General features: G+C 41.2%; 1 protein-coding gene across 2 annotated transcripts; it reads right to left on the bottom strand.

Moving 5' to 3' along the window:
• Positions 1-548: 548 nt before the first annotated feature.
• LOC135261491 (transmembrane protein 65-like) lies at positions 549-22,998 on the bottom strand. Of its 2 annotated transcripts, XM_064347831.1 has the most exons (9): positions 22,534-22,998; positions 21,698-22,020; positions 15,004-15,093; positions 11,578-11,622; positions 9,814-9,881; positions 8,192-8,246; positions 6,397-6,439; positions 5,057-5,162; positions 549-3,357 (listed from the first exon to the last, which is right to left on the bottom strand). In XM_064347831.1, exons 2-9 carry the CDS (start codon positions 21,981-21,983, stop codon positions 3,229-3,231), a joined length of 822 nt encoding a protein of 273 aa, XP_064203901.1. In that variant the 5' UTR covers positions 21,984-22,020; positions 22,534-22,998; the 3' UTR covers positions 549-3,228. The 2 variants fall into 2 exon arrangements, with proteins under 2 accessions (XP_064203901.1, XP_064203902.1); XM_064347832.1 differs by lacking the exon at positions 15,004-15,093 and having other exon boundaries at positions 22,534-22,996.
• Positions 22,999-23,631: the final 633 nt, after the last annotated feature.

Below are 23,631 nucleotides of genomic sequence, written 5' to 3' on the forward strand. Positions count from 1 at the left end.
GGCACTGACAGAATCAGTGCTTAGTGTGGTCGATTCTGTATTCTCTTCACTAGCAGTGTCATGGCCAAATTATGTTTATTATTTGTTCTCCAGGCATGGGAGTTTGATTCATGACTGTACTTTGCAAGTAAAATGGCATCAGTATATCGGGATTTTGAAGGAAAGCATGGAGAAATGCTCTGGAAAATTTGGTGCATGAGAGTCAATTAGAAGATGGGAGAGTTTGCAGAATTGTTCACTGACTGCTCATTAGTAGACAGCAGTCAACATGTCCTGCTTTTCAGGTTATGAAAGAGTATGCAGAGGACCCCTTCCCCAAACCGGAACAGGACAGTGAATTCTTAGGTACAAACACAGACCACAAGACTGCACCAGACACCATAAACAACCTGTAGGGCAAGTGCAGCCAAAAGCATACAGATTCACTGCATCTCGCGTGCCATGGTGACTTCAGTGTGTAGCACAGCATTGCACTGTGGTCAATGGAAATGAGCTGTTTGACCCTCTCATGAAAGATGGTGCAACATAAGGAATGCACAATACTCAACCAAGAGGAGAACTGTACTGTAGGATTGAGCACACTGTTAACCATGAGCTTCGAATCTAGTGTTACGGGAACAGGGCTTGGCAATCTTTTATAGTCTTGTCTTAAAGCCATAGTGCTGAATAGTTTCATACTCAAGCAACCAGTAGAGAGGTATTCCAGTCCAAATGTCACACGATACATACAAATCAATGTAAAAAAAAATCCCACACAAAATTGTTCAAACTATAAATCTTTTTTTTTTTTTTTAATGGCAACAGTACATGACCACTGTTAAATATTTTACCTAAGGCATGGAGACCATAAATATGCCTTGATTTCAATTAGAAATCATGTTGGTGAATTATTGCATTTACACTGGGTTAGTAGATGGGATCATGCAGATCAGTCATAATAAATGTACATTAAATCTATGCATAGAATTAAAATCTTTGAATCGTATCTGATTCAGTATCAAGTTCATATTTCAATGATAGACAAGACAAAACAAATTGCAGTACTGCAGGCAAGGCTGCATGCTCGAGACTTGTGGGTGCGTGTTCTCACTGTGAATCAGTTTCTCGCCAGTGATTTTCACCAGTCTCATCTGCATACTTTTTCAAATTGTGCAGGCTCTCAACTTGTGCCATGTACATGTTGAGCTTCTTCAAAATATAGAACATACATATTCATAGCTGGAGCCCATGAGTGGTGGGTTCACACCCTTACTTCAAACTGGTCTCCCATAATTTAGTACTGCAATCATGCTCTTGGATGACGGCAAGCGGTTTCATTGTTCAAGGGCTAGTACGGCTAAAATCCAAGAGCTGATCTCCAAAGACTGGACTAAGCAGACAGATGAAAAGAAAAGGATAGGCTATTACACTGTTTTTTTAAAGCACACACAATATAACGACTTGATCCGATGTTGAATAAAGTGGCAGATGGACTAAATGAACAAATAAAGTTTTTCTTAGTTCTGCCCCAAATCAGAAGACAGTCATGCACTAGCAGCACTATTATATTAAGAGCATGCATCTCTCTGACTCAGGAAATCCTCATCAAGACCTAATGAGTGGTTTGAATACTAATGGATTCAGAGTAATTTGAGCTCATTCCAAATGAGAAATCCTATGATAAGACCGAATTCTGTGCAAAATATACAGCTTTTTCCTTCCATATGCACACTGAGAACAATGTTATCTGCACAAATGCTTAATAAATACATTTTCCTGCATAATATAAAAAATATTTATAAGCAAACTAAGGAAATAAAGTTAAATGCATGTTGTCTTAAAACAGGGTTTCTTAAACTCTGGGTCGGGACCCAAAATGGGTGGTAGGAGTGTGAGTTGGGTCCCGGAATTAGTGTGTAGTGCACTAGGCCACGCACGCTAGTATGCGTACTTTTACGGGTCCCTGAAAGATACTAAACTCCACATTTGGGTCCAGACATTAAAACGTATTTCTAATTTGGGTCCCGATATTAAAAGGTTTAAGAACCAGTGTATTAAAACATCATCCTTTTTGGGATGCTTGTGACAGTCTGAGGACAGTCAAAAGATTTCACTCCTTCCAGTTTCACATTTCCTACATTTCCCTGCGTTTAGGCTTCAATTCAGTTCCAAAAAAACCCTGAATCTTTTACCCTCACTTCATTGTCTTTTGAGTAACATTTAAAAATGACTGCATCTGTTGGTTACATTTCAATCAGGATATATACGTACACGTATAAACTAAAACTAACCTGTGTGTTTGGACTTTACAGTAATATTACTAATAAAAAATGGCTAACACTGTGGGGAAATAAGTATTTTGTACAGTGATGTTAAGAAAATAAAAATGGAAACAAAACCTTGCCAAGTCACTCCCAAATGTGTCATGAATACACAATTCCCCACAGGTTTTTTTTCCATTTAAACAGCTAGGTATTACAAATTATTTCAGGTTAACTATTTTTTTCAAGGACCCAAAATATACCCCACCTATCTATTCCTATAATATTCTGACTTGCAGCTGCTAAGTTATCTAAGGACTATGCAACACTACGCAAATCCACACAAAACTACATACAACACCGGGAGAGGTTATCAAAGACCCCCTGGAGCTTAACAATGCAATCAGTGAGAACCTATCAAAACCCCACGCTAACTGCCTCCCAGGACTACAGAACATACCCACAACCCTAAAAGTAAATGCAGTGCGATTTACAGTGCGATGTTTTCATGATGGTAAAAAAAAACTAAGATAATCGTGACAGCATATGGAAATTGTAACTTCAAAACTACACCAGAATATTTTTCATGGTGCACCTTCAAAAGGAGTGCTGAAATTAGTTCACCGAAATGTGATGTGACTCCAGCAGAGAATCACTGTCCCCTCTATCTGCTGAAAACTGGGGAAAACCTCATAGCTTTATGACTTTACCTTGTAAAAATGTAAGACTACACTAACGTAGGCTTAGCCCCAAGAAGCAGATTTAGGAGCTGGTGGTTCCGAAAAAAATTAGAAGGTAGACTTTAATAATGCTGTTCAGACAACGGCATCGTCAGCGGGTCACGTCTTTAGTGTAGATACTCTAATGTGTGCGGGTCTCCTGTGCCTCAGAGAGGCTAGCTATGCTATGATAAATGTGGAACAGTTTGCGGCGGACCGGTCCGCGCCGGGCTTTTCACGCCTGAAGAGGTCTGCGCGGCGACGCGGCGTCAGTTGCCGCTGGGTGCCGCGTCGTTCTTCTTCTTCTTCTTCTTGTCGTCGTCGTTGTCGTCGTCCCCGAGGAAGAACAGGGGGAACATGCCCAGCAGGCAGCCGATGGTGACTCCGATGGCCTTCCCCTGCGGAAAACACACCGGGGTTATTCCAGACAGCGCCGTGGCGAAACTGCACGGGGACGACTTCGGCTACGCGGTTTCAGCCAACTGCGACGCACGCGAAGCAGAAACGCGCAGAATCCCGCTAACAGGCCGCGACCTGCTTAGCTACAGCAAAGCTGCAGGGAATAAATCACCATCAATTTAACAATGCTGTTCTCCTCCTGGTATTAGCTCCACATGGATGGATCATCTCAAGAGCACTTTCTGTCACCTTTTTATAATTACATATCTGGCAGGCGCTGGGGCAGGGACTATAGGCGGGACTGTTCTTTGGGACCTGCGTTAATCAAGCCTGGGGAAAGTGGCAAAGCCCTCGTGTGAGTCAGAGAGAGCAAGACTGTGCAGCCACGTGCAGACCAGACGGGAGACTCCACTACAATAAAGCAGATTTAATTCAGCTTCACTGGCATCCCTACACAAGGGAGACGGAGGTGTCTCGTTTCCTTACACTGATTTATTTGCAGAGTCTTCTGTCTGGGATAGGGGGGGTGGTAGAGCTATTCAGAGAAGGTTCCGGAAATATTTGCAAAGGCTTTTTTATTCCATAAGATGAACCCTGTTTAATCCATGGCGCAAAGCTAATTATGGTTGAACTATGTAGCTGAACTTGCGAAGAAAACAAAATTCACTCACATCTGACTGAAATCCTAGATCAGGACAACCATGGATTGAATCCTTGCCATTATGATTAATAAAACTACTGTAATCATAGGTTTTTTAAAAGGTATTGTTTGAATATCTGGCTAAGGAGACAAGGGTTTGAATGTACACACCTTTCCTTCCACAAATGTATTGCTGGTTGCAGATCCTTAAATCTATACATAATACATGGGGGCAAGAAAGGCATCTCAGTACTGCTGTGCTGGTATCCTGCTGTGATTACTGCTCAGAATAAATGAGACTGAATCAAGAGGTAATCCATATCGTCTGAAAGAGGCAACTAGCAGACTTAGCAAGATCAAAGCCCAAGTCTTTGATGACTCAGCAGATGATGAAATTGGAATTTCCTGCCTTTGCCCTGACTTTTAAATGAAACAATAACACAGAGTTAAGAAAAAGGTATGATTCAATTAAAAAGCAGAGGATAATGCCTAGCTTAAAAGCATTTAGTTGCTGACAAAAGCTTTGTTGTTTCCAGTCACACCCAAATCTAATCTTTAATACATTCATCTCTATTGGCCATTTAGCTGTATCTTTTTGAGTGGAAGCATTTTCAAAATTTGATTCATGATTATGTTTACTCACTTCTAATTCAAATACTGTGCACCGATGATCTCATATTGAGGACTGAACTTCACATTTGGAAAATGTGCTAATTTGCCAGTATTTTTGAATAAGTCTGCATTTTTACTCTGAATTATTGGAGAAAATAAACCTGCAGTGTAATGACTGATGGCTAGTTTGCCTTTTTATATCTTTCTTCAGAAAATTCAAAATTATCTTAAACTGCAAGCTGCACAAATAATGACTATATACTAATAAGTAAATTAACCCCCTCCCCACAAAACAAAAAAAACAAAGCAAACATCTGTGTGCATGCATGCCCACACAAACCCCCCGTTCTCAGCTGGAATCGGTGCCCTGCGAAGCCCCGCCTCGCCCATCACACTTAATGAGCACCAATCAGCCGGCTGACCGGACACCGCCATGGGCCACTTACCATGTGGGAGCTGACCCGGGTCTGCCACATGTCCACCTGCTTGGGGCTGAGGTCCGGGATCTGCATGCCCAGCCTATGGGCCAGAGCTTCCACGTACCCTGCAAGACTGACAGAGCAGCACACCAATCAGAACCAAGGACATCCAGCCCATCTAGGCTCTGCCTTATATGGTCACATTCTTCCCATAGGTGACTATGAGATGCTAAAAAAAAAGGACAAGTGTTCAGCTGTACCAAACATTATAAATCCCTATAGGGGACCACAGTCTGAGAGTAAACATAGTCCTTCTGAAGGCTTTCCTTGAAGCTCATTTTTGAGTATTAACATTTTTATATTCAAAAGAGCAGGTCAGCAAGATGGTGGATGAACAGTGAGAGTCCCTGCTTTGTATGCTATACAGCATATGCTATGCTTTTTATTTCCTGCTGTATATAACTATCACTCTCTTGGTTTTCATTTTTGGTCATGACTGCTACCAGGGTTATTGCTAACACCACTGAATGCAAATTGCCTGTAGGGATGGTGCCACTATACAAAAAAGATTAAAGGGGGGAAAAAGGGCCTTGGAATGAAATCCCATTCAGTCAACATCAGCATCTGCTTTACTTTAGCATTAAATCCCAAAGCTACCTCTGCATTACAACTGCATTACAAAGCAGGAAAAGAAAAACAAAACAAAAGAAAAAAAATGTGCAATTGCTCATTTTACCACCACCAATACCCTATCTGTCCTTTCTGTCTGAAAATCAGTCTTTTTTTGTCTAAGCAGAACTGGTTTAAAATGTAAAACAACCATATTCAAATTAATCTCATCACATCTGTTTGCTCACGTTCTCTGCGTCCGACCATTACAACCAAGCAGCGACTGATAGCCAAACAGTCTCATTGGCCATAAGGCTTTTGAGGGGGTAAACATCCCAGTAAAGGAACTGATCTCAGATTCAGATTCAGATTCAGATTCTTCAATGACCACACAGCCAAGGCTTGGTGGAATTTGTGAGCGGTACAGAACAGTAAAAACAGCAGGGTCCCAACACTTAACGCCGACGTCACAATAATTTCTAACACAATACAACATGGGACATCCCCAACAATTTAACACAATACAATATGAGACATCATAGACACAGAAGCGATTAGCATTACTCCCTTGTGCCTTCTCTCTGATAGGATGCACCCCCCCCCCTTCAGAGTAGAAACAGAGCGGAAATGTGAGGATGCAATTTCTCGCCTTATAACCTTAACGGCCCGAGCACACTGGGAGTTAAGAACAGGAGCACACAGAGAGAGGGTGGACGGGTTTCCCTGGCAGCATAGGCTCGAGTCAGCAGAGCTCTTACCCCAGGCCAGCCAGATCCGACACCAGGTTCCCCAGGGCAGCCGCTGTCAACACAAAGAGAGCCAAGATTACACCACCTGTTCTTTCAGACGTCTGGAAGCATTTCAAAGCAGCCATTGTGGAGGGCCTTAACCTAAATGGCTTCAATAAAAACCCTGCACTGTACCTGGACAAAATATAAAATCAGCTATGCGTAAGCTGCTCTATATACGTTTGAGAAAACAAACAATAGGATAACAGCTTCAACTGCTAAAATGAAATTTGGGTAAAATTAAATAGGCGGGTTCACGATATCAAGACTCCAATTCACAGCAGGATCTATAGCTGCAGTAAAGGGTTACTTTTGTACAGGAGAATATTCTGCATGTTTGATGTGTATTTTCACCAAAAAGGCAACCTGTGAGCCTGGCACCTACCAGTTCACTGTGCATGCTCTGTGTATATATAACTGGCAAACAGAACACATCTAACAAACTCCAGGAGCCAATGAGAAGCACTTCCACGGATAAAATGGGCACGGTGGGTAAGCTGCTCTCAGAGGCGCTTGGTGCAGATTTTGCACGGGCAGGGGGCTAATGCAGTCAGCCCAAAGATCACTGACCCCGCAGTGGGTCAGATGCTAAACGCTCCAATCAAGCGCCGCTGATCGGAGCGTCGTGGCAAACGATGCCTCGGTCACATGGCAATCCAGCTAGTGGGTGGCGATCTGCCTTCCATACAGAATGTACAAGAGCACTCCAGACTTTTAATTGTGTGTAAAGATGAACGCTGCAGTCCGTGGAGTGAAGTGATACTGCGGCTGAACGGTTTACTCAGCACTTGCACAGTGGCATTATAAAAAGACGACAATTATCAGGATCTCTTTTGAAGCTGGAGAAAAGGAAAGCCCCAGAAAGGAAGTGTGCACTGCTCATTCATTCCAGTGCCTCACACACACAGGGCAAACAGTTAATGACAACTTTAGTTTTAAGTATCTTTCTCACTCCATTCACCCAGAGCTAACACTTTTCTGTCCAAGAAATTACGTGTATGCGAATGATTTAACAAATGTTCTGAGGGTGGCCTCCATACTTATGATTCAGGTCAGAACGGGTGCATTTTCAAGTTTACTCATAAGGGGAAACAGCAAGCTCTCTAAATGCCACACCTTTCTGGTCAAATGAATGCCATCCACTGACATAGCAGGGTCTGTGAGATTTAAAAAGAGGCGGCACATTTGAACAGCCTCTCCATGTCTACCAGTGTTGTTGCCACAGCGATAACCTGCTGTGAACAGCATGACAGAGAACAGCAATCACATTGCAATATGACTACAGAATGAATATATTTACAGTCAAAATCAGTGTGTACATCTGTTGGGTGCTTCACATACTGGCATCTAAACTTATTTACAACCATCATAGCTTGAAAACAAAAGAAATAATATTTTTTTAGTCATATTAAAAAAGAAAAGATTTTAATACTATCAATTCTGCAGAGTAATAAAATATATCAAAATAATGGCAAAAAAGGACATTTGTTTGTTAAATATCACAGATCTGTAGAATTTATTATGGTTATGTATACAACTTGAGGTGCAGATCACAGGTTTTTTTGTGTGTGCAAATTTTACTTTTTCATATGCATTTTTACAAAGCCATTAGGTTGCTTGCACAGGTTATAAGTGCCATTGTACACAGAGACAGGAACTTTCATATTTCTGAATATAATCATCAGGATAAATTGTCTATAACCCTCCGCATAGCTTTCACAGGACCATAATCTTATTTTGAAAAAAGAAGAAAGATTACACATACCTGCCATAGTTGATATTCCGAAGATCACACCTATGGACAATTCTATCTGCGTCCCCTAAAAATGTTAAAACATAAAAGAATAATGTTACTTTTCCATTTTTGTCAATTCTCCGTATACTTGAGCACACTACAGTTTGAATGTTTAAATATAATGAAACTTCATATTAGTTAATGGCATAACTAAACAGGGAATACATACAGTAGTCATGTACTAGTCATGATGTTGTTGAGTCAGCAGGGGGCACTCTTCTCTCTGGAGCAAATAAAATCTCATGCCCCTCCACAGTGATGGTAGCACTGTGCCATCAAGGGCGCAGTGCTTCAGGATGAAAAGTCCTGACTCACTGTGATCATTAAAATCCTGGTGTCTTTGCCAAATTCCAAAACCCTGTCTCTCTACATCCGGCCACCTAATCATTCCCCTTACATCTGATTTGCTAAATAATCCATTGTTTTCCCTATCCGCTTTGGATTCCCCAGGTAGTCACATGTTGACCTACTGGTTAAATAAAGGTTACCTAGTCAAATAAAAAGGTGAATTGCTATATATCATATAGCACAATACTAAAAAATAATCCAGGCTGTAGATCTTATAAACAGTCCTTATTACATGAATGAGAGAAACACCAGTCAGATGTTTGCTGTATTTCAGTCAGTAACCTTCTATCTTTATTGCAGCAGTCTCTAAGGTTAATAATTAAATCCTAGTTGGATTTTCAAGTCAGCTTTAAATTAAAATGTTGCGTTCTTCAACCAAAATGAATTACTTTGAAATTTGAGAATTTCACTTCCTGATTAATGCTGAGGTTCTGGAAAATGCTTTTCTAGATATTTTGTGACTGTAGTGTGATAACATTGACTGCGCTTGGTTCTGTGATGCACTGTGCAGAAGTGAGTCTTTTTCCATTAGAATGGGTTCAGTGGGTTCAGAGTGTTTCAACAGAGGGAGCTCATTTTCCAATTGCATTTCAATCAGCATGTAATTCATATTTCCCTACTTTCAAAGAAACAATAAGAGTTTTCATATTTCATATAATGCTGGCAGTCATCAAACCATGATGTTCAAATAACTAACCAGCAGACAGTGACACAACTGACACAATAACATTCATTGGTCTATATTTCCAACAGCGCAAGGACTTTGAAGCTGGCAGTCATAAGGATTTGCTGTCACCATTCAATCTTTATTTTAAAGTAGTTATTTACACCATTAGAAAACAGTAAATAATTCTTATAAATAATTATAAATAATTCATTGGAAGCAATACATAGTAAGGTAGCTGCCAAATATGCAATGAGCAGGTAGTAGACAGATAACATACAATTACTGGTGTGAAATCATGCAAAAATCATTATTTTTAAAGCATTATTTTTAAAGCAAAAATAATGTTCAGACACATTGGTTTAAAAAGTCAGGTTCTTAAATTAACAATTTAAAAATTGTAACTTAATGACAGAACTCCAAAAAGCAGAAAGCCAAAGCAAAAATCATATCAACTGTGACTGTATGCTTATTAGCCATTTCAAGCCAAATTTAACAGTAAGACATTAGTACGATATATATGACTGTAATGCTATGAACTGACTGTAAAAAGCACATCTGAGAGAGATCCATCACTTACCGCGGCGATCATGATGGCGTTGTCAAGGAAGCCAAACCCGACGAAGGGGATCGCATTGTGCAGAAGCACTGCAGGCAGAAACAGAAATGATATGCACTCAAAAAGCAGTACAGTGATCCCACATGTCCTTTCCACAATGGATTCAATACGTGATACAACTTTAACACGATTCACCCATTAACAGTATTGTTTATAGTTTTTTTAAATGGTGTTTCATTATCGTAAGAAAACGGTTAACTTGCTGTAAGCAAGCCACTTCGAAAAAGGAAAAAAAAGTTAATTTGCAGCTTTAAGGCACTAAACCAAAACATTTAAGATAAAATGGCAAGTTAATGACACAAAATTACTGCTAACTGAAAGAAGAGGGCCAGAATTTCAGATCTCTGCTAACAAATCCGCTAACTTTCCAGACATATCTCTACCAAGGCTGGAATTTTGGCTCCTGACTGCAGTGTACTTCGCTTTGCCGGGTGGCAGTGTAGCATAATGGGTAAGGAACTGGTTCTGTAACCTAAAGGTCAAAGGTTCAATTCCTGGGAAGGACACTGCCGTTGTACCCTTGAGCAAGGCACTTAACCCACATTGCTTCAGTATACATCCAGCTGCATAAATGGATGCAATGTAGCCTAAATGCCATGAAAATGTTGTGTAAGTCGATCAGGATAAGAGCATCTGCTAAAGGCCTGTAATGTAATGCATTGTCCTTAAACAAAAGGTTTTTAGCAACTGATTTATCTACACAATATAAAAGTTAGATGGTCACTGAAATAAACAAGGAAGTAAAAGTTACACAAAACAAGGACAAGGCTGAATATTATTCAACAACATAAAAAATCTCAGAGCCTGAGGACTAACCCATGAAAAGGTGTCATTGCTAATGGCTAACTCTAAAGCATCCATCTTTCCAGTAAATGTAACAAAGCAGAACCATCAGAACAAGGACACAAAGAAACTGGTTTGAAAGATGTATCCAACCGGGGCCGCGGCTCAGATCATGTACAGCTGGGAGAGTCACGCATTGGGAAATACAACTGCAGATGCAAATTCAGGAAAATGAACGTTTTATGTTGATAGATGCAAACTCCCAAGACAACTTGCCGACAAACCAGCTGTGGCTCTCGCCGTTTGTCGCTCTGGAATTTGAGTTTTTCCAGTGACTTCCAACAGCCGATTCTTTTCACAAGAGACTCGACAGACATTGCGAAAATGACAGACGTCGACCGACTGCAACTTCCATCAGGCTGAAGGACCGTGTCGATGCTGTGTGTACTCTCTTTACGGTACCGCAAATAATTTATGCGCGCTCCACATGCTCTCAGCAATGCTACACAAATACTACTGCGCCCCGGGACAGGGTTTCGCTAACAATGTCAACGGTATTAAAACGAGCATGCCGAAGATTCTGCAGTCATCGGCGAAGTACAAAGTGCGGTTAATCCCCAGGGAACTTGTTTAATAGAGCCTGTGCCTCTCATTTCAGCTCCAAGGGGAAGAGTAGCCTCACTTACAGATTCTGTTCAGACACTAACACCTTGGGACTGTGTGCAGAGAGAATCATTTCAGCAGTGGACAGTCTAACAGCCATAACAAAAACCACAGGTGCTATGACGTTTGTTTAGATTCAAGGTAAGATGAAAAATGGCGCAATTCCTCCGACGACAGGGAAACGCGTTCGCGTAGTGCTCTGGGGAGACCACAGTCCACTGACCCTGTCCAGTTTGGCCATGTAACAGAGGAAGACTGTGAAGAAACTGCAAGTCTTACCGTATCTCAGCTGAGCTGTAGTGGGAGGGGCCATTTCCAGTTGCTCTGGGGGGGAGAAAAGCACAGAAAAAGCTGTAAATATGCATCCTTTTCCAAGTCTTTGTGAAATGAAGAACCAAATTTTGTTAAAACATGTTCAACATGAAGACAGGACCCAGAAACAATTATTATTTTTTTCACAGCTGCACACAGAACACTGCAAACAAAGACAATCCCCTCAGTGAGACACACAGGTAGATGTTAACACCATGCACAGCAAATCAGGACCACGCCTCCTTTCCTGAAGTCTTCTAGTGCGTATACGGCACATGACTGAAATGTCATTCGGAAGCATGGATGAAGGGTGAATATATTTTAAAATAGTGTTGTACACTTTGAAGCACCTCAAATCACAATTATACTGGGTGGGAGATAAAGTTGCCTATACCGCAGCATACACATTCTGCATTCTATTACTGCCTTGGGTCCCAGAAGGTGAGGTCGTGTTTTTATTTGTGTGAGTGCAGCAGTTTCTGGATGCAAGTATTGGTGCTGCTGAGAAAAATGAAGTCTGGGAACAGGCCCAATGTGTAGCGGATAATATATGGGAGAGGATCATTATAGCAATCTAATGATGTACTGTAAAGAGGCATACACCACTGTTCTACATGCTAAACAAGAAAAAAACACCACATAAAACATAAAATTACACAAATCAGTGCTTGTCACACCGTACTGTAAAATGTCCTCAATCCATGCCAACAAAAGCATGGCAGGCTTAGACTTTCAACTGCATAATCATTTGTTCAAATCCACTTCTAAGATGAGAAGACTTGTTTCTAGAATGTCCAGGACTTCCAAAGCCAAGCCAGTATGTCATTACATGCCATTGCATTGCATTCATTTAACAGATGCAATCAACTACTTACAATTAATCTTGCCACAGAAAATGATTTCAGAGGACCCGGAGACTCAGAAATCAACTTGATCGCTATATGAAATCAATGATAAATATGAAATGGAACTCTGTAGGCCTAAATCATAGCGCCATTCTGAGAGTAATGTCAACAGACATATTTCATATATCAGCTCACCTGTCATCAGACCATAATTTGGCAAGACAAAGGAGTCAGCAAAGATCTCCTGAACAGGAAAGGCTTATCGGGGGCAACAAAAAAAGCAATACATCATCCAGCATGTAAATCATAGCCTGACTGCTGAAGGTCACAGATAAATTTGAAAAATATAACTGCATTTTTTTTTGTCCCTCACTAAAATTTATGTCCCATCATAAAGATGCCCTTCCTTCAGCATTAACAGCAAACATCCACTTTCTGCTTCTAAGAACTAGAATCCTGGACAGAAAGATGTAGCTATAGAATCAGTCCTGCATTTGGACTCACTCTCACAGTTAACAGTATTTTGCTGTAGTGTTCATAGTTCACTGTCTAATACAAGGTTATATCAGAGGCTTACTCACACAAACGATTAAGCAGAAGATAATACAATAAAGCAAGGTCAAACTAGAAATTAACGTCATATTTCCACATCACAGCTTGAAATCCGCCCAAAATGAAATTAACCTGCGCCACCAGCAATTACTCAGAAATAACGATCAATCTTCCGAAAACTGCTTTCCCGGATGAACACCATTATCTGACAAGTAGACAAACGTTCTGGGTTTGTGTTTCTATGTAGGAGAGCTCAAGTGAATGCAAAGAAGCAGACACCTCAGACTCCTTTAGCTGGGCTTTTCCCCTAGAGTATGGACACGGCAGCTGAACAGAACAAGCTGTGCAGTGACACGGAGAGGAAATGAAGACACAGCAGGGCCAAACACAAGCTCAATGAGCCACAAGCATAAACAATCAGGGGCATGCAGTTAGACAAAGGCACTACATTAGACAAAGTACCAAGATACACTTTAGCACTGCAAGCAGTATTCACTCCATTCTCCTGGAGATTTAGCCAGGATGCATTTTTTGAAGTTATTCAGTTTTACATATTATTTTCATATTAAAATCAATTTTCTATGGCACAGTGTGAATGCCCATGTACACGCCACAGGCTGTCAGGAACTTCTGTATCTAAAATCCCCACTGTCAGGGCCAATCAAAAACAAACCAATAAAAAATAAAATAATATAAAAGACCCCAGAAAGCGTACAATCCATTTAAGAAAAAAAGCAGAATAAGTGTTTGCATCATAGCATACAGCTATTAAGACTCAGATACCTAAACCAGGAGGTACACCAACAAAATATGGCCCGGTTGGCAGCACAGACTGTAGAAAAAATAGGCACCAAGGAACTGTGATGTCACCCATTGACTCTCCACAGGCTTGGTGAAAAGCGTTTTGAAGCCTGGGAAGTGCTGTTTGTGGGCACCGCCATTTTGTACAAATTGGAGCCAGAGATTGCGCAGTAGAGACAAGGGGGACCCTTATATGCGCATGAAGTCTGATGGTTCGCTAAGCGCAAGAGATACAGTGACTCGGCAGTGCCCCCGATTCGTCTACAAATTATTACAATCGGACTGGGGCGACTCATCGTACGGGGGGGCGCATAGGAAAACATTAAAAGAAAAAACCCCTACTGGGACTACATTTTCTGGTGGGAAAAAATGACTGACTTTGTATTTTGACCGTATTGTTAACATTGACCTACAGTGAAACGAGTGGCTGAACACCAACAGTGGAGCCAACCGCACTGGCGCTAGTGAGCAACGTCTCTCAACAAGACCAGGAAGTCAGCTTCAAAAACGCAGCCTGGTTTTGACCACTTGGTTGACAGTCATTAAATCCTAAGTCATTAATGATTTAAATTTGATGAGTTTCAATAAAGCGGTCTAAAACCACTGTCTGGGCCTAATTAACAGCCAAGTACACAATGGGGAGGACACATCGCTGTGATGCTTTTCGTTCAGTGGTCACAGTTCCTGAGTAATGTCACTGAAAATTAGCTCTAAATTATCCATGGTTCAACTCAAGCTGGGTGCACTAAAGACCTCGGAGGTGCTACACCGGCCAGCTCTAATGAAAGTCAATTATTCGTTGTTTGCAGCCCTGACCCCCTGCCCTGAATCAGATCCACCCATGGCAGCCAGGCACAACAAGCAAAGCAGGCAATACACTTAACACGCTTTCACAATTGAAAAAAATAAAAAACAAATAAAAATTCAACAGCAGGGCAGGACCTGCTAAGTTCATATCCCCAAACTCTAAAAAGTCTAGAGCAATACAAATTCAAATGTTTAAAAAACAAAAAAATAAAATAAAGTTAGAATAGCTAAATCAAATCCCAGAACAGCATGCAACAACACCCAGTGCAACAGGAAGCAACAGCGTTGTTGGTATGTGGTGCCGGGAGAGAGGATGAATCAACGGCAGCCCAGACGCGGCACACGTGATCATGACATGTGCGAACCAAGCGGGCACGCTGCTTAGTACTCTGTCCGTCCGAGGCGGGACCGGCACGGGGCTCCTCCTCCTCGGGCTGCTCGCCGGCAGCACCCCCGGTGTACCGCGATTTCTTACAGGCTAGAAGGTCAGAAAGAGAAGGGGCTCGTGGGAAATGGAGAGGAATAAATTGGGAGAGAGGGTGAAAGATTCAGGAGACAGGGAGAGAGAGAGTGACAGAGAGGGACAGGGAACACAGATATAACTGCAAAAAAGAGGCCCAGGATAGAGGCTAAGAGGAACTGAGAGCTGTGCGAGGGACACGTGGTCTTGTGTGGCAACATCTCCTCACGTCTGGCCTAATAAAGGCACACACAGCAAAGTAAAAATAACTGGTACATTAGCAATTTGTTAGAAAAAAAGTAATACTCCCACACATGATTTACCTCCGCACATAATGGTGGATGTTACAGTCTAGGACCTCTCTCAAGACTTGACATCAAGAAGTGTTGAAAAGAATTCTAGCCCAAACCGTGGACAATAAATGTGCAGAGTTAAACTGTCTTTTCCACTGAATTCCTGAGTTACAGTGGCTGCATCACCTGCACCATGAATATGAGAGAAAGCACTGTGGAGTGTGTTAGCGGTGTTTTTGGCATTTAACATTTTTTCAAAAGTAAACAGAAACATAGCTGCTCAATATTGTGTTCACAGACTTTGCTACAGCACTTAAAATAATTATCAGGAGCCTTCGTGCATACAGGAGTCAAGTTATTCAAAAGGAATAGAGGAAAAGGAATAAGAGTATACAATCTCGGAATACAAGAGTATACAATCTTGGAACACAAAACATTGTAATTCGCCTTGTAACCCCTCCCACCCGCCCAAAGGGAGCACAGAGCTTCTCCACCCTAGCTCCCCAGTGGTGGAACGAACTCCCCGTCCCCCTCCGAACCTCCCCCTCACTACCCATCTTCCGCCGTGGCCTGAAGACTCATCTCTTCAGACTATAGCCTACCTAGACTAACCACCACCACGCTGTCTATTTCACTCTAAATCCCCGCCCCCCCTTTTCATGACACTTGTTACATGTTGCCCCATCCCAGCAACTTTTTGGTAATTTGTATTTGTCCTAATACTGTAGCTTATTCTTCTGCCTAGTTGGCTTTGCAGAGGTTAGGTCTGAATAGTGTTCACTGTGTGAACTAAACTGTGTTCTTGGCTAGAAATGGCTGTACAAAATAAGTATTGTACCTTACCGAACCTGTGTTTAGCAGTTGTCTATGACCATGAAATGCACTTTTTGTACATCGCTTTGGATAAAAGCGTCTGCCAAATAAATGTAATGTAATGTAAAAACATTGGTCCCCATTTTCCAGCACTCGACAGCCAAGCAAATTCATTCCAAATTTCAACAGCCTGCCAGTCATTCTTTTACCTGCTGCAAAACGTTTAAAGGCTCCATTTGCTAGCCACAAGCTCACGTTACAATTCCATAAATACAATTATTTTAGAAGTAGACATATCCAGAGCAGGAGTACATGAGTGCTTACAATAAGATTACAAGAGAATCTGTTAATGACAGAAGAGGATAGTTACACTAGTGGCCATCCTGTTTAGAGAGTGAGGCCTTAAAAGTGATAGCTGAGTGTTTTCATTAATGCAGAAGGAAAGTAATGGGATCACTGGGAGAGGATTTGATAAACAGCAGCCAACTTGTGAAATCTTAGCCATGGTTAACCCCTTTGCACAGGTGCCAAATCTGGCCAATCCTCACCCATTTAGGAGGTGTTCATTAAAGCTTTATAACTCCAGATGTGAGCATCAGAGACTTGGTTGAAATGAAGCAAGACACATGCACCATTTACAAGGCTAACTTGGATCATAAACCCCTTGACTACAAGCATGCTAAATTTGAGGGTGACATGTGGAACTACATAAATATTGATAATAGAATGACCTGGTAGAATTACACAAATATTCCTCTTCTTCATTTCCCTATTCAGTGAGCAGCATTTGCCACTGCTGTATAGGCATACTGTCAGGCTATTGTTGGCTTTATCTTATTGCTATAATGGAATATAAATCTTTTTCTGATGAAAGAATATTTTTATAAATTCCCAAACAGATGCAATTGTCCAATGTGTCAGGCCAGCAGCAGATGAGACTGGGCAAGGGGTGTTCGCGAAATGGACAAACTACACAACAATGGTGGCACTTAGAAACTCCATATTTGGCATTGTTGTCATGTATTGTCAACTAATAAAGCTAGAAAACAAAGTTTATTGTTTCCGCCCATAGTTTTGTTGCAGGAGCGCTGAATGTCTAGTTCAGCAATTCAAGTTGCCTGTGTCCTGGCCAGTATTTTTCAATAAAACCACACCAAGTGACTTCAGCTAAGAGCACAGCAAGGAACAGGTCATTTATTATTTAGAAATTCAAAAATCCCGCTCTCTGCCTAATATGTTTTTAGTTCAAGTGTTTCTCCCCAAGACAACTTTGTTGGGTACAGCTTAAGAAACTTTTGTAAATACTGTTTTTTGAAGTATTTGCAAGCTGTTAAAAAGTCATTCCTGACTGAATATTTTTTCCTCACATCTCATATAATGAGAGAAAAGAAACAATACACTGGAAATCTCTCAGATCCCAAGAGACTGGCAATCTCAGAAACAGAGCTTTTCAAGACAAATATTTTAATTAGGCATTATGCTACTAGGCCTTTTCGTTTTCTGAACGAAAATAGAGCAAAATCACAGCTCAGTCAAAGAACTATAAAATAAATTATATTTGATCTATTTTAAAAAAACTGTATCCACTGCTGTACTAAGAATAGGCATAATTAAAATGCAAACAGAAATATCAACCCAAAGAATATATGAAAAACAGAGAAATGGCTGTAACAGTGTCTTATGCAGTACTGCCTACTAAACATCTGCAGACACAAAATCCCACAAAAAATTTTACTGGCCTGAACTTCTAGACCCAGTCAGCTAATTATAGATCTGAATGCACCAAAAAAAAGCACAGGCCCAAGAGATGGCTCCTGGTTAGAGGGAGCAGAGACATGCTAGCGAATGCTAACAGCACCCCAGAGGAGCGGGGAGTCCTTCAGACCAGCTGGGAGATGACAGCACAAGGTTGTACCCTTCAGCAAGGTAAGCACCCTGCATTGCTTCAGCAAAGGGAGGAGAATACAAGTAAATACTGAATATAGCTGTATAAATGGCTTGTGCAAAAAAGAATGTAAGCAATGGAAGTTGTTCTGGATAAGAGTACCAGTCTAAATGCCTAAAACATAAATGCAAATTGCAGACAGTGTTGATGGGGGGCCAGCTGCAGCACATACAACAGTGTGTAACTGGAGCCCCCCAGGGATTTTCCATGAAGGTTATTCTAGGCTGTAGGCCTATATACTTCAACAGATGGGTCATTTCAAAATATACAAGCATGTCATGAAGGGCAAGCTGGTTTGTGGGGGGGGGGGGTTAGGGGGGCAGGGCATTCGGTGGAGGATACAGTGTCCATGAGAGCTTTTTTTAACATGCTCCATTATCTTCGCTTGGAAGCACTGAGTGAATGGGTTTGATGTTGTCTGCTCAGTTTTGGTCTGCTAGCTTAGCAATGTTAACTGAAAATGAATGAAAAACGTTTCCATGTCCCTCAGTGGAGTCTGGGAAAAAAATTAAACCATGTTTGTAAGACTAAGGATAGCTGTTCAGTACCATGCTGTTGCACTGACACAGGAATTCACAGAATCATCTTGTGTAAAGACCATCTGCATTCCTGATCATCAATAGCACCAAAATTACTGAACAGGAGCAACAAGTACAATTATCTTTGACACAATTACAGTGAATTGGGATTAATTTGAGCAAGAATTACTTTTTCCCGATGCTTAAGATTAATTTTATGGACCAATGCAATCAAAACGACATCAAAGTAAAAAAAAAAAAAAACATCTGCTGAAGATGCACAATATCACACAAGTGTTTCTTCAACAGATAAGATTTCATTAGCACTGGTTTGCTTCATCATTTAACATCATTCATCAAGTGAAGCTTTCAAGTGAAGTCTTGAACCATGAGAGACTTTTCCCCTGCTACCTGGAGGTACCATGACCTTCCAATTAAACAGCAGGGGAAGAGGTTAATCTCTCCCTCCCTAAAACAAGAAAAGGTCAAATTAAATGGGAAAAAATATCATCAGATTCACAGAAGAAATACACGCTGTAGATCCATCTCAGTTCTACTAGAGGAATAGCCTATGGTGTGTCATTAAAAACTGTGGAATTTATCTAATGTGTAACCATGGGATATAATATGATTACACATCTACAAACTCCAGTGCAGGTCTCAAAACAAACATAACCTCGAAGAGTGATCCCTTTCAGAAGCAGATTTAGAAGACAGATGGGAAAATAAATAAGACAGATGGAAAAATAAACAACTGAGCAGCTTAATTGGGCCCAGGGAGCACTGTAAGAACCCTGCTCCAGGCACAGGAGCCCGCTGTGACTCTTTAACACCTGCTGAAGGAAGAGTTGAAGATAAAGCCGCCAGCCGCAGGCAGGACAAAAGTACATTTGCAGTTACTTTTGCAGAATATTGATTTCTCAGCACGCAACTGCAGCATTTTCTTTGCATTTTTGCATTTTTGGATATCTGTTGTCTTAAACCACAATGTACAACATGGTAAAAAAATTACATTTTTAAAAATTCTTGCGGACAAATCACACTCCGGTTAGGTTGAACAGAACCCTCAGTCTCTATGCCATGACAAAACACTGCACCGATTTATCATTTTGATCGGAAGAGAACACTCATGGAATTCCTTGAGGACAAAGTATGGCAGGGAGGCAACAGAGAGACCATGTTGGACAGCAAGAATAACTGCACTCAGTATACCTTCAGGCACTGATGGAACAGAGGGGCGGCATTACAATAGCTGAAAGGGGATGCAGCTACCTACAGCAGAAGTAGACTGAAGGGGTACTTCATAACTGCAGACAGCCGTAATCCATTTACTCCAGAATGAAGGGATTCTGTTTCCTGAAGCTCTCCATTTCACAGTTCATATTACAGTGCAGTACCGCACTTCTGAAACTCATATCGGGATACCTCTGGACCAACCACAGTACATTCAAGCTGCGAGTGCCTCACTCATAAAATTAGGCCAGGTTCCCAAGCAAGATAGGAACCAGGAATCAGGCCAGAGATTCACAGACGCACTAAGCGGGGGACACATTACATAAATTTTTTCAATCATAAGCGATTAGACTAGCTAAATTAGCTCCTATTCCTATTTAGACCTTTTGGTGAAAACCAGGCTATATTTTGTTGAAAAGTGAACGTTTTCCAGCCAACTATATCCGGATAAAACCTGAGCTAAATTGGAGCAAACCTGAGCTAACCTAGTCTGTTTATGCCAGAACATAACTTAGATTTCCACCTGTCTAGACATCTAGATTATGTCTACATTTGGCAGTAGTTCTCACTGGGTCACTTCTAATAGTATGAATCCACGTATTTCTCCTCATTGGCATTGTCTTTTTGCACAGGAGGACATAAAACTCTAATCTTGTAAATCATCTGACTGCTAATACTAACTTGCTAAAACTAACTCTGAGGAGTTCTTTCCCCCATTGTGTGGGGTGTGGCCTATTCTTGCACTGTCCCTATGATCACTGCTGACCCCACCCCTTCCATGTTGACCGACAGGCTGAGTCATTTTGAAATAAATATGCAATGAAATAAACACACAATTAAATTAATGGAAGAGCCAATGTGCAAAGTGTTCTTCGAAGATAATAAACAATAAATAATAAACTTGGATTGCATAAAACGGATTGCATAAAACTAAAATTGGTGCAGAAGGGCATTAGAATTTGAACTGCTCACACGGTATCACAGTGAAACGAAAGTGGAAAAGATTGCTGATCCTCCAAGAAAGAAAAAAAACTGTGGGATATGACAAGCCTCAGACACTAGCGCAGCAGGGCGGTGTCCCAGTTTCAACACTGTTCTTTCACAGGTCCACGAGGAGAAATTACTAGCATACTTTCACACACACTCACACACAAGTTGCTCCGCCAGCTCAACGGCACAGTCAGTCTATCCTGCCCGAGGAGGGAGGACAGGGCCTGTTCCAGACGACAACTCTGGAATGAGTCGCGTGCATTGTAGGCCAAACCTACAATGCACGTGCTGGCCCTACCCACCGGCACAACTCGCAGCACACACCCTCTAACACACAAAACTCACAGGCCATTCCTATCTACATGCCACATCAAGAGCCTGAATGCAAAAACCATGGCAGCGGTCACATAACACTGTGCTAGAAGCACTCGTGTTGTCATTCATACCTCCACCTCATCTACCAATCAGTGCAACGGCTGTAATGGCTGCTCTTGACACCCAGGCCTACAAATCTCTCTGTTCGTACTGTTGATGATCATTGCTTTCTTGAGTTCTACAGGAGATGAAGACTATGTTGATGATATCTGATCTGGAACAAATAATGTTAACACAACTGTAAAGCGAATCAATTTTCATGTTCATCATAACTAAAAAGTATGGTTCAATGAGCCAAATGTTTCCAAGATCATATTCTCTCTGTCCATTTGTCGTACTGTTGCTCAGACTAATTCATTGTTTATTTATTGTTTTGTGTGCAGTGGGGGCATTCTCAATAATAATAATAATAATAATAATAATAATAATAATAATAATAATAAGTTGCATCTTACCTTGGACAATAGCTATGGATTCAAAACGGTGGAGTTCTTTTAGTAAGCATGAACGTTCCGTTGGGTGAAGGCTATAAATGAACTCCCTTGCCCCCTGCGGCGAAGTAAGCGGCTCCATTGGTTCACTGTGTGGATGTGTGCCCAAGCCACTGCTCTGCATCAACAGCACCGGTGAAAAAGGCTTGCGGACCATGGGTGGGTTAACGCAGACCTTTCCCAACGCTAGCCTTGGACTCGCTAGCGTGAGGGCGGGTCGTAGAGCTCTTTGCAAACACGGCAGCAGCATTGTAGTGACAAAGAAAAGTTTGCCTGGACCGGTAAACCTGGAATAAAAACATAAATTATAAGAAATGCAAAAAGCCAAATCATAAAGATGCAGTTGCCTAGCTAGCTTTCGTTGTCACCCCAAAAGAAAATGACAGCCCCGATCATATTGCTCCAGTGTGAGTAATATGCTGGAAATTAGCTAAGTTAGCCAGCTTTCATGATGTACTAACGCAAACGTTACATAACTTGTCACTTAACATTTTCAGCCGTTACCTAACTACCTAACTGAGTATAGCCAGGTGCACTTCTACACATACCCCTTCTGCCAACGATCTTACGTTCCAGCTCCTTACGATGAATATCACAATCCACTCGTCAGTAAACACCCATATAAAACAGCTAGCTGGACTAGTTAATACCCATGTAGCAAACACTAACACATCAAATCAACTTCAAAAACCAATTACATATGACTATAATCATACACACAAATACACGCATGCATATCCCATAGTTCAATAAAGCTGGTTCCGCAAAGTTAAACACTGCAGAATGTATGATCGACTGACCTCACTCAAGAGCACGTCCCCGTAACAAATCTCATATTTCCTTACAAGTCGTAATATTATCTATCAGTTACGCATTTTTTCATTCATGGGTTAGGGTTGCTTCTTCCATAAAAACGCAGTCTCCTTCGACCCAGAAAACTGTAACCGATGTGAAAACAATGAGTCAGTTGGAAACATTTCTCATAATGAGCACTTCTTTCCACTGGCGAGTGCAAGGTCTCTTGTTCTCTCTCGGTTAGTCCTGTCGCAATGACCTGCAGTTATTGCCTTTCCGAATTCCTTCGGCTGTAGTTTTGCCCCTCTGTGCTCAGCTGGTTTCGGTATTCACTTTTTCTGACTCCATTCCAACGTAAGTTGACAACGAGTCTTCGATGTAAACCAACCGCTTAGTACTTTCGTGTCTAGTAGCATAGCACTAGCTGGGTCACATACACGCCCCAGTTCAACGTTCTATGTAAGCAATGCATTATGGGAAAATAATGTCACATCCATATAACAACGGTAAAAGCTACTTATACAACGTTTCATAAGGACTACATTTCCCAAAAAACAATGAAATGCGAGCTACCTTTGGGGTGCGATGGGAGAAGTAGTCCTGTTGTCAGTTGGAAAAAATAAAACAGCCTATAAAATGGATAGTGTAAATGAATACTGATAACTACAAGAAAATAAAATAAATACTTCAGAACGTCTTCATTGATTCTGCCAAAACTAACAATGAATAAACAAAGAACGCATTTATTATTTACCGGAGATATGCTGGTGGGATGCGCCGCATTAGATTTCTGCGACTCAACTCTACCACCTTCTGGTATATGCCTATTATGTTAAAATGGGCTCGACAGAAACGTTCTACCTACGTAAAATTGTAATGCTTACTTTTTGTAACTACGAGCTGTCAAAATCCTGCCACCAGCCTGCAGAAGTTATGAGTAACGTGTTTAGAATTTTTTTGCAGAACATGAAAACTGGCAGCATTGGCAAAAGCATCACAGGCTCACCATGAGTAGAGATGGTTACTTTAAAAAAAATTAATCAGAAACATTCAGGAGCATCCTGAAAATGTGGTTCTTCAGACATTCGTGGAAAGCAGCCAAT

The sequence above is a fragment of the Anguilla rostrata genome, chromosome 8 (genome assembly GCF_018555375.3).
Source record: "Anguilla rostrata isolate EN2019 chromosome 8, ASM1855537v3, whole genome shotgun sequence".
Taxonomy (NCBI): Eukaryota; Metazoa; Chordata; class Actinopteri; order Anguilliformes; family Anguillidae; genus Anguilla; species Anguilla rostrata.

Bases quoted from the DNA above. Each gene is read 5' to 3' on its own strand.
- LOC135261491 (XM_064347831.1), bottom strand. From the start codon at position 21,983: ATGCTGCTGCCGTGTTTGCAAAGAGCTCTACGACCCGCCCTCACGCTA. The intron at 9,882-11,577 runs GTAAGACTTGCA...TTCTGCCTGCAG, and splicing joins TACAGCTCAGCTGAGATACG to TGCTTCTGCACAATGCGATC. The intron at 8,247-9,813 runs GTAAGTGATGGA...TAACATTTTTAG, and splicing joins ACGCCATCATGATCGCCGCG to GGGACGCAGATAGAATTGTC.